We start from the raw sequence: 12,016 nt of genomic DNA on the forward strand, positions 1-12,016 counted from the left end.
GGGTTGGAAATACTGCAAAACATTTTAGAGGATTTGCTGCCCTCAAGTGGTTAAACTCTGCCATCACTTCTGAAGATTTCTTGTTTTATAATTATGTTAGATAACATGATATTTTGAGTGAGTCCTATGTTTTGGCTTGTTTTTTAAATTCTGTCCATTTTTTTGTCAATACAGTTCTATGTAAATATTTTTTATTGATAATGTGGACGGCATAAAACATTGTATGTGACAAAAGTACATTTGGTTGATGCTTTTCATACATGTGAGGGGAACATAAATCACACTATAAAAATACAAAAAACTTTAATAAGTCATTTACAACTTGTTTTCTTGAAAAACAGACCAATATGAAATAAATGGTTAGCCATTTCTTTTAAAATGTACACAGAACCAATCAAACTGCACAACTTTAAAAAATGTTTAAAATGTTATTATTCACAATGGACAAAAAAACCCCTCAGAAAACCATCAAAAACAAAACAACTGCAATACATCCTGTACCATAATCTATTAGTGTCTAAATTTTAAAACACATTCTCTCAGAAACTGGAAGCAAAATGAGACTCATACCTGTTCAAAGCTTCTATACACAGTAAATAACATTATTATTTATATTCCTTAATGCTGGTAAACTGAGTTACATGGAGTGTTTTCAAGAAGTTTTTAGCAGTTTCGTTCCGACACTTGGTCAAGCTACAGTTCCTCCACTTTTCTGCAAGATAAAAAACGAATCACAACCCACCTTCATGCAGTCACAATAAAGAATTTATTTGTCTTTTTATTCCAACTTAAACATTTTAAAGTAGATTGAAAGACTTAACTCACCATGGACTTCATTTCCCGGCCGTCTCCATCACCTGGTTGGTACCGACTCATTCTCTTACTGTTCTCAACATATTCCTGGAAAAGGACAGTTACTGAATATAGATACTAATAATTTAAGGTATTTAATCATTTTAATACACCTCTTATAGATAGATAATAACACCAAATTCCAAGAACTAAGACTGCAAAATCATCTCTTTGCATTTTCTATGTCAACTTATCTTGTCTTAATCCTTATAAACCAGTCATTCATAAATCATTTCTCTCCCCAAATCATATGGACACTGTTTATAATAATAATTACCATAACAACAATGCCAATTTACAAACCCCCTTCTCACCATTAAGGTCTTGTCCATGTAGTACTCATGTCCAGGACTGCCATCATTATACTTTGTGTCCACAGCGAAGCAGAGGAAGAGGACATCAACCACGTTTTCAAACACAGAGAGGAAACAATGGGCCACGAGGAAAGCGAACAGACACACGATGAAGAGAGGCAGCACCCACACCGTATACTCCCTCTGGTAGTTTAAAGCCAAAACGCCAGCAAAAGCTGTACAGGACACAATGAGAACCTGAGGATGTAGACAGAAAATTTGTTAAAAAAAAACCCCATCAAACTGCCTGAAGCGGCAACATGGACAGGAAAAAAAAAAATAATGGCCACTTGGAGGCAGCAGTTACAAGCTAAAACATGGAAAACAAGCTCCAGGATAACTGCATCACTCCCCTATAAAGTAAAGTGGCAACTTTTACACATGTCATGCTGTTCCATCTTAGAGAAAACTGCAGAGCTCAGCCACTTCCAGCATATTTTCCCAGTTTATCCTTCTTTGAACATCACAGCAGAACACACTGTAAGAACTGTATCAGCATATACCTTTCCCAGGAAGAGGACAAAGTCTCCCACAGTGTTAATGGCTGCCACTCGGAGCGCGTTCTCCACCAGGATGACGAAAGCGTCCCGGGCCGAGGTACAGAAACTGGTGCTGTTAATGGCTGTTGCTGTATAAGCATTCTGAAATAAAGAGACAAAGACTTGAAGATGGAAAAACCCCTTAGATTCACAACCTTTAGATGTGATTACTTACTTGATTTAAGTATGCTAAGCACTTCTCAAGACACCACAGACAGCAGACACAGGCTTTCAGCATGCATCGGGCGCAGGCGTTTTCCTGTCACAAACACAGACATTTTACACAAGTTCAATAATCAAGAACAAAACAAAGGAAGGAAAAATACCAATAAAGACAGATTATCTGGTTTAATTTATGCATAATGTGGATTTTTTGTTTTTGCTTAAACCCATATTTCATAGCTCACTTTTCCTTTGAGTTGGCTGTGAATGTATGTTAGGATAAGACGAGGGATTTTGACAAGTGTGATGATGAAGGAGCCCTTGGCCAGAGTACCCAGGTGGTAGCGGATGGTCCGTGCCATGGAAGACAGGATGGGCGTAGATGGCATCTGGGACTTGTTCCTTAAGTCAATCCCACCAGGAGAGAAGACATAATGAATATAACATAAACATGACGGAACATAAAACATGGAAAGACGAGCTCTGAGCTTCTTTGTCGTTACCTGGTGAAATAGTAAGTAACCACAGCTCCAGCGATAGTCATCTGCTGGAAAGCAAGAATGAACTCGCTTACCCAGATGAGACCAGCGGCGTGATACCACACCATGTACTGAAGAGGCCCTTGCATTTCATACTCAACAACACCTGTGGAGTTGTTCTTTACTGGCGTCCCTGCAAAGATAAACAAAGCCGAGGTTGGGTAGGATGTTTCGGTTGGATGCTTTACAGAGGAAAAAAAAAATGTTTTTTTGCATGCGAATATGCCTGTTTTTATCACAATGCCTGCAAATAGTTTTAATTCTTGTTTTGACATGTATTTACCACTTTGTGCCTTCATGAGCTTCAAATGCAGCAGTATGATTTACGAGTCCTCTAGTCATGCTGAGCTCATTTCCTAAATCTAATTGTGTGCATTTCCTTTTAATTGAAGGGCGCAATGTTTTTCCAACTCATTAAATATAAGGGATAATTACATTTGCAATTGAGCAAATGTATTTAATCTGACTAATTTAATGGAAAATGAACAGAAATGACTTTTCATTACAGGAGCATTATTGGAACAAAGGCATCATAAATCATTATGAAACATTTCTATAAACTAGAAAAGCAGTCGGAGAGCGCAAACCTCCGCCAAGGCCTTTAAAAAGTTCCTGGATCCAAACGGTGATCCGGATCATGGCCAAAATTAAATCAGTTCTTCCTTTTCACATTTCCAACAACTCCTAAAAATTTAATGAAAATCCATCCATAACTTTTTGAGTTATGTTGAGCACAATCAGACAAACGCCTATAAAACCATAACCTCCTCGGCGGATGTAATAAAAACAGGGAAGATAGGTGGGAAGGAAAAAAAAAAAAAAAAAAAAAGATTAAAAGCTGTCGCTTTGTTTTAAATACTACTTCTAAATCAGTAGAAAAGGGAAGTGGGAGATGAAGAGAGAAACAGTTCTTATAAAGCATCCTCCACATCACAAGACCGGCACAAGATTATGAATGTATGTGGGAGTTCAGTCATGCCATGAAACGCAGACTAAATGTCACAAACTTAATTGTTCTCCTTGTTTTGGGGATTGTAGGACTGAGCAATCAGATCTGTTGGAGTAGACACACACTGACGGGCATTCAGACTTGTGAATAATGCCAAACATCCACACAAACAACATGGCGGTAGCGCGGTTCTCCACTGAGTTTCATCCTAACCTGTTGTTCCAAGGAAGAGAAGCACAGCTATCCAGTAAACCCAGAAGAGGATGAGGCAGAGGAAGGTCCAGAAAGGCTGCAGGACAAGCAGGGGAAGGTGGATGAACACTTTACCCGCCACATGGAACAGGGAGATGGTGAGAGCCACACGCTTCCTCATGAAGAACATCACCAGAAGGAGTATGACCTGCAAGATTAAACGAGCTCTACTTTATACAATAGTTATACAAACATTTGCATTTCTTGGCATGCTTTTTTTAATTATTATTTTTGCATTTTTGTCATATGTGCAGGTATTGTTTTTAATCTTTTCATCCTTGCATACAGTCTCTGAGCATGCAGACATACCGTAAAAATGGTAGCACCAACTGCGTACACAAGCAAGGCTTTAACATTGTCTGAGGCCACTTCCTTTCCAAACACTGAAGTAGCATTATTTTCCAGAGCTTTCCTGTGGTCTGCGTACAACCACCAGAGGACTCCCGTCCCACCTATAAAAAGGTCATATTTCTAAATACAACTTCAAGATATTAAAAAAAAACTAAAGAAAAACTAAACAAACCGAAGGTAAAACAACAACATACTATCGCCTGATCTCTATGGAATGTATTGAAAAATGATAAAAAACAAACAAAACACGCTACCTAAAGAGCCGATGATGACCAAAATGGTGAGAATCCAAACCAGTATTTTGGAAATGTAACGGATAACAACCATCATGATCAGGGAGAGAACTGCAACAGAGAAATGAAACCCACAGTGCATCATGTTAGTATATAAAACGTGTGTGGAAAAAGTCAAGTCAAGCTGCTTTACCTGTTTCTGTGTCCAGCTAAAACATGGCTGGATAAAAATACTACTACATGCTGTTTCTTTGTACTGTTGGATCTGTTTGATATTCTTCCATCATTCATATCATTCTCAGATTTTTTTTTAAAGTAAATGGAAATCTTTTTTTATGTGTTTTATCAAGGAAATTTTCCGAGAGTTCTTTCCTCTGCTGTGCTGTTGGGGAGCTGAATTTGTGTGGATGACAAAAGATCAAGCTGATTTAAAAAAACAAAAAAACTGGGTCCGTGACTGTCAGTCACTCTGGACGTTTTAATGCAGCGGTCTCCAGTTCCGGTTCTTGACAGCAACCATTCTGCAGGTTTTAGTATTTCCCTAAATGAAAAGGTTTTCCTACAACTTCTTTTCGTCTTTGCCCTTGTTCGTTAAAGAGCCATTAATTGGGGTGAAGTGTGTTGCAGCAGGGAAACACTAAAACCTCAGTGATGGTAGCTCTCTGAGACCAGAGTTGGGAGACGCTCCTGTTATAATGGGTCAGAGAAGAAGGTCAAAATTAAGAATTATTTTATTCCTAAGAAGCCATCTTCTACATAAAATCTTTAACAGTCTTAAAGCTCTTTTAGTGACCTTCTTGATATGCCTCAGTGTTCCACTGAACGTTTCAGAAGGTCTTTGTTCTAATGCACATGTCATTTTTAATGAATACTTGCAATTTCCGTGGCCCTGTGATGGACTGGTGACCTGTCCAGGATGTACACTGTCTCACGCCTGATGATTGCTGGGATAGGCTCCAGCTTCCCCGCCACCCTTAACTTGACTCAGCGGTAAAGATTATGAATGAATATGATGTTCTTGGGGAATCTTTATTTTTCTTAGTTTTTGTTACGTTGCACTTCAGTTTCTATGTTTGTGCTGTCTGAATGTGCGTGACGGTTGGTGGCAAAGCATATTTCCACTCCAGGGGATTAATAAAGTGTATATTATCTGATCTAATTCATTCATTTGAAAAAGAAAGACATAAAAGAGTGAATGGCAACATCTCTAAGATCGCTGGGGAAAAAAAATAGAAAGAAAAAAATCTGTCTTTCCATGAATAACATAATTACAAAACCTAAACCAGGCGGATGAAATAACAGATTAAATGGATTTAAAATCAATTTAGGATCTGTTGCCTCTCTTCTGCTGTACCAGTTGGGGAGTAGGCTTTGAGTGGACCTTAAACGACTGCCTGTGGGCCAAAACTTCAGAGGAAATCACGAGGATAACCAATCAGACGTTTCCTGTTTTTTCTTTCCTTCAAATGACAAAAATAGCTCCCCTTCAGAGTTTCCTTCCTACTGAATCCTCATGAGCAAGTAGAGCTCTGCAGCAGAAATCTAATTACATAGCAGTAACTTCCTTTTATGTGAAAACAAGAAACGAACAGAAAAATGTGTGCATATCTTATGACTCATGCAGTTTGTGTCACATAGAATAGATGGCGTTATACCTAAAGCTAGAACACAAAGCCCCATGATGATCTCCTTGCTGGCCATCACTCCGGCGATGACCCGACGCAACACAGTGTTGTCACTGACAAACGTGATGAAGGCCTGCACAAACTCAGCATAGCAGCTGACATCCATGGGAATACAGCGGTGGAACACCGGCACAGCGTTACTGAACACAGGAAAAAGATAAATAATGTTAATTTACCTATTTTGTATAAAGCAACAACCCTGAACAGTGGAATAAATGCAAGCGATATGAACATGCTACTTGCTATTTTGGGTTTGTGTCAATAGATTTCACTAGAGCCATCTGAAGTCCTACTAAACATCTAGATATGCTTTGTTCTTTAAGAGAAATATTTTCTATTTGAATAGTACCAGATATGACATGTAATCCCCTCTCCTGGCTTAAAGTCCTGGACTAGACTCTCACCAATATATGTATTGCGTCATTAATTACCTTGCTGGAACAGGAAGTTTTGGACATTTGGTGAATCTCTCTGAATGGCTTGGATATCGTGTGGGAGTAATATCATAAGAGCAGAGTTCAGAGCCTAACAACAAAAAGAAAAAACTTTATTAAATATTAGACCTAAAAATGTTCCAACAATGAACAATTTGTAAAACAAACTATAATCATAATATAAAGCAAAAAAAGCACAAAGGATTAAATTACCTTTATAGGAGGTTAGGTTACATACTGGCTATGTATATATATATATATATATATATATATATACACATACATACATATACATATACATACATATATATACATACATACATATATATACATACACACACACACACACTATATATATATATATATATATATATATATATATATATATATATATATATATATATATATATATATATATATATACACACACACACACACACACACACATAGGATGGGTATTTTATTACAACCTAATAAAATCTTACACAGTTATAATGGCAATAATAACCATAGTCACAATAATGTTCACATAAACAGATTTGGTATCGGCAAATATCTGTAAATGTCATCAGATATTCAAATTTCAGATATCGGTGTGTGTGTGATATTATATATATATATATATATATATATATATATATATATATATATATATATATATATATATATATATATATATATATATATATATATATATATATATATATGTGTGTGTACAAATTTGCCAAGAGGAGCTTTATGGATATAAGGCACCTTGTGATAATTAAGGTATTATTCTTCTTTGTTTATTATCAATACTGGATCTTACAAGAGGGCTGAAGGAAAAAGGAAATTATTAAGAACTGTTATTAATGCTTAAGCTCAAAAGCAACCCAAGCTACTGGAAGTTCATTGAAGTGAGCAAAGCAGCTCACATCTATGGCACAGCTCAAAAATACAAAGCTTTTAACCGGAAAACCTGCATCACATCAACATCCATCAGTCCGTCAGGTGAAAGAGACCTGACAAAGGTTCATAAAGAAAAACAATTGTCTAAAATCCCTCCTTATATAACAACAACAACTGTTCTAAAGCCCCTTTTCACGGTACCCAAAGCACTTTACTCTGAATCCATTATTCACTCCTATACTGCAAATGAACATGTAGCTTTTCATGCAATGTGATTAATTCATCTTCTATAAAACCCATTTATTGTTTAAGCTCATGAGGGCCTCATAGCTAAACTTGATACATATCGTTACCTGAATGCCTACAATGTTGAAGAGCTACAGATTTGAGGCTGATGGTGCATCTACACAACAACACTACACAGGAAGCAGCAGGGTGGTCCTGAAATAGTTTTTAATCTTCCTTGCAAATCTGTATGGTGTTTTTATCTTATCATTAATACACAAATTAGTACTTGGACCACATATGAGTGCAGTGGACATCCTTGATCATCTCATTTGCAGAGTAGAAAGTAGAAGTCCTATCAGGCAACTCAACTCTTTCCAACCAGTCACTAAACCAGGTGAATTCAGTTAGCTCAGCTCCACTGCAAGATGAGTTAAAAAAACACCTGTTCTAAACTCATTGGTAGATCCAAAAACATGGCAGGACTTGTGCTTTATTTCTACTTCTACTTCTACACCTCTGCTCATTTGTAAGAAGGAAAACCCTGGACAAACATATCAGGAGGAAAGAGAAGCCTCTGAGAGCAGCCACAATAAAAACCTCACCAGTTACATGGTACAATCTGACCAGTATCTGCTCATAGAAGATGACAAAGAGCCCCAAAGCTTACCAGACTCCTTGACTCTCAGTCCAATGAACCATTCCTGAGATATATTCAAGAAAGCACCATCCTACAGCCTAAAGGAGCTAAATTACACCACAGGAAACTTCCACACATTCCCTTGTCCATGTCCCAGAAGATCAGAGTGGTCGTTGGCATAACAACGTGGACCAGGTCAGTTTTAGAACTGTAATATTTAATGTGTAAGCTTGAAACTATGTCGGCCTGCAAGGTTTTCTCACCATTATTAAGCGCAAACTGCTTCAATTCAGTGTGTGTCTTCAGTTCAGTAGCTGGACATTTGGAGACACAGAGGGCAATAGACTTTATCTTCCTGTTGATGAAGTCCAAGTTGCAGGGTTCTAGAAAGAAAACATACCTTAAAAAAAAAAAAAAAAAAAAAAAAAAAAAAAAAAAAAAAGTTAAAAAAACATGACAACAATTTAATTTTAGATATATGGACTGTTCCATTTAGCCACATCCAAACAATCCAAAATAATACATGACATGGAAATCTCAGTGTTTGGTTGCTGCCAATGGAGATGTTTTGGAAGGGGCAGAAAATTCAAGATGGTGACATTTGCTAAACCCATCGGACAAATCCTTCTTTGTTGCTGAAACGCCTTTTATTCAAAGCCTCAATGGGCAATCAGCCCATCAATGAAGCATGAGCCATTGTTTCAGCAAAACTGAGCCTTCAGACTCCTCTGATGGGAGAGCTCAAGACCAAAACAAGGAATATGAATCAATGATAAACAGTAAAAACATCACATCAGCTCAGATTTTCTTCCATTTATTAAAAAAGATTACTTACTTTTTGTCCTTCATGTCCTTGCCACTAAGGGGTACACCCTCTATTTTGGTGTTATTGTGACCACAGGTGTTGCCATAGCTGTCATATCCTGAGATAAGCCTGGTGGCCCCTCCTGTGGCAATGGCAAAGCCACAAATACATGCCTGCAAATCACACAGATTAAACGGTGATGTTATTTGTACAAACACTTCAGTTCTTCACTGGGTGACAGTTTCATTACAATTACCATTTATACTGTCACCTAACAGGATAAAGGAGCTACCGTATGTAAACTAAGATGATTATGAAGTTACCACAAAGACTCCAGTTTATCGTAAAAGCAACAGCTTTTCCGAAACTGCTGTCTTCCCCTTTTCAGTTTTTAATCCTAAATGACTGCATTAGGTTTGTTATTAGTGACCTTGAATTTTTTATGAAAACCTCAAAGCATGTAGACACCTACATTTATAAAAACATCTGTGAGTGAGGAAAGATGAACATGTGCACCACACTCTGAGCTTCAGTAGATTGATGTGACCAGTGTCTTTCAAGACAAAGTTTGTGCTTGAATTGTTCCTTCTGGGGCTGCTGTAGATGTAACATGGCAGAGACGCTTTAATTCTAGGGGGAGTTGCAGATTTAACATGTTTTACAGCTACACTTGGTGTGATTGCTTCATCACGATCATTTAAAGTATTATTATAAGTACTGATGCTGCAATCAGAACCTCGATGTCCACCAAACAGGTCGATAGAGACTCCATGGGTCTGCTTCTGAACAAAGTTCAGTGTGATTTGACTGAATTATGACTACATCACATACTAGACTCTGAAATACATACTACAGGATATTATTCATTTAAAGTTCCCTTTTTTTTTTCTAAATCTAGAGGCTAGTTTGCTCTTAAACCGGAAAAAAAAAGTCCATTCCTGTCATATGCATCATCGCTTTCTTGCTGCATTTCCTAATTTGTCCAATAAAGGAACTGTTCGTCTTATTTTGAAAGTTTTTCTTCAAATGTCCATGGGTAAAATGATAACACCAAATTAATCCAACAAGTACATATAGCACAGCAGTTCCTCTTAAGTTAGAAACATCCATAAATAGAATCCATATTAGAGAAGTATTCTAATAAATGTGTCACCATATCTAAATGGTCTGAATGGCAAAGTGAAATTGGACTGAACTTTTGTTTTGGTCCAGCGTCTTGCCTCCCAGTTGCAGGATGTTTACATCCAGCAGTAAACATGACCCTGTCCCAACTTTTCTGACTTGTTTCAACATTTGATGCTTACAGTGTTTTACTGCGGCTACAAAAAATCTGGTTGTTCACATTGTTTGCTGATCCTTATATTTAGTTCTTACTTGCACTTTACAGTACATCCAAACTTTTTTTTTTTTCAATTTGGGTTGCCATTTTTAGCACTGTTGATGCTATAGTAAAAAGAATAGGTGCACCATTTGGTGATTGCTGACAATGTGTTGAAACATTGTTAAGCACAATACAAAACTCAAAAAAGCAACGCAAAAACTAAATTAAAGTTGAATTGACACCTCTTTAAGATTATTTTTCAGCGAAACTTGGGTTTATCGCAGGGTAGTTATGCAAACATGGCCAACTGCTGCCATTAAAGGGGGATTTCACTCATCTGTAGCTCCTCGGTTGATGAACACAAGTTAAAAGCTTGAATAGATTGTTGGTTTTGGTACAAGTTCGGGACAAATAAAGGCAAATCACAGCAGAAAAATAACATTCCTGGCATTGCTGAGCTTGTTTAAACTGTCGCTATTAAACTACAAACATACAGAAACTCGAGCAACTAGACTTACCATCCCAACACAAAACAGCGTAAATATAATTAGCCATGGGATATCCGTGCAGCTACGCTCCTCCAGCGGTTTCCAGTCACGTTTGCTCTGCCAAGGCATGAATAACAAGAGCTGTTAGCCTCCACTTGCTTTTGCTTGGTAGCGCTCTGAAACAGCCGCACAAATGGGCAAACAAACAAGCGAGTTGGTGTAAACATGAAGCTGCTGCGCGTGAAGACGCCACGTTACGTTGTAAACAGTCTGTAATCTTAAAGCACCGGGGGAAAACATTATAATCATCATAATTTTAGCCTTTTAGCCAACTTACCTCTGCGCTGCTACAACACCCCATTGTGACCAGGAGCACAGCTTCAGCGAAAACAAAACTTGATGGGTTGTTACTTTTTAAAAGCCGTGTTGCACCCGCTAACTTCCGCTGTTCCTAATCTGTGTTTTGTGTTAATATAAGCAGAATGGGGGCAGATTTGTTTATTTTCTGGTTGTTTCATTGGAAATTACATACTTTAAAAAAGTAATTGTTGCTTCAGGTAAACGCGGAAGAACTCATATTACCTCCCCCACCCTAAAAAATTGCAAGATACCTTCAAGGACTATGATAAAAGTGTGTAAAACCGGCAGGAAGCGACAACAACGGAAGTGTAGTAGTATCCAAGGTTTAATTTATCATCTTTGAAAATTTTCATAGGACAGTACCTTTTTAAAGTGCAAGATTGTGTTTTTAAACAAGGAATACCTTGGATAGACTTTTTATAAAACGATCTCCATTTTTTGCAGATTTTTACTCTGTTAAAGCCTCTGTGATAGCCTCCATCATCACCGAGGAAAACTTAACATAACATCGCTATTCAGGAACAGTTGTTGAGCAGTATCCCACAGTGAATGATGAACTATATAAAATAAATCTTGCAGCAAGATCTGCGGTTTCCTCTTGGATAAATTTGTTATGAACAGGTCTGTTTTTGCTGATTTAAAGTTGAATTGGGAAAGTTACATAGTACCTTGAATGCAACACCGTTCTCGTGCAGTTAGAGCGCACGTGTGGTGTTTGGCGCCCTTTGCTGGAATAAAGACGAAACTGTTTATTTGTGGATAACTGCATGAAAATAACTGTGGTCGTGTTTCACATAGTGCCAGAAAGTTAAAGTGAGTGTAAATGTGTAAAATAAACGTCATACTGAGGAGTATACCGCGGTCGTCATTAGCTATAAAGGTGAGTCATTAAACGTACAGTTGAGTTCAATCTTTCAACTTGTCACATCAAAACACATAC

At 37.5% G+C, this 12,016-nt stretch overlaps 1 protein-coding gene across 1 annotated transcript; it reads right to left on the bottom strand.

The window, feature by feature from the left end:
- Positions 1–216: 216 nt before the first annotated feature.
- On the bottom strand, positions 217–11,218 carry LOC306772114 (choline transporter-like protein 1). The gene is made up of 16 exons (XM_079261526.1): positions 11,054–11,218; positions 10,747–10,833; positions 8,938–9,080; positions 8,366–8,502; positions 6,347–6,440; positions 5,886–6,055; positions 4,252–4,341; positions 3,956–4,098; positions 3,608–3,794; positions 2,410–2,578; positions 2,152–2,308; positions 1,920–2,003; positions 1,709–1,846; positions 1,167–1,403; positions 826–900; positions 217–712 (listed from the first exon to the last, which is right to left on the bottom strand). Exons 1-16 carry the CDS (start codon positions 11,075–11,077, stop codon positions 689–691), a joined length of 1,959 nt encoding a protein of 652 aa, XP_079117652.1. The 5' UTR covers positions 11,078–11,218; the 3' UTR covers positions 217–688.
- Positions 11,219–12,016: the final 798 nt, after the last annotated feature.

This window comes from Telmatherina bonti (genome assembly GCF_933228915.1).
Source record: "Telmatherina bonti genome assembly, chromosome: 3".
Lineage (NCBI taxonomy): Eukaryota > Metazoa > Chordata > Actinopteri > Atheriniformes > Telmatherinidae > Telmatherina > Telmatherina bonti.

Excerpts from the sequence above, each read along its gene's own strand:
- LOC306772114 (XM_079261526.1), bottom strand. The coding sequence starts at position 11,077 with ATGGGGTGTTGTAGCAGCGCAGAG. Across the intron at positions 4,342-5,885 it reads GCTTTGTGTTCTAGCTTTAG|TTCTCTCCCTGATCATGATG; the intron begins GTATAACGCCAT and ends TCTCTGTTGCAG. Across the intron at positions 713-825 it reads GCCGGGAAATGAAGTCCATG|AAAAGTGGAGGAACTGTAGC; the intron begins GTGAGTTAAGTC and ends TTTATCTTGCAG.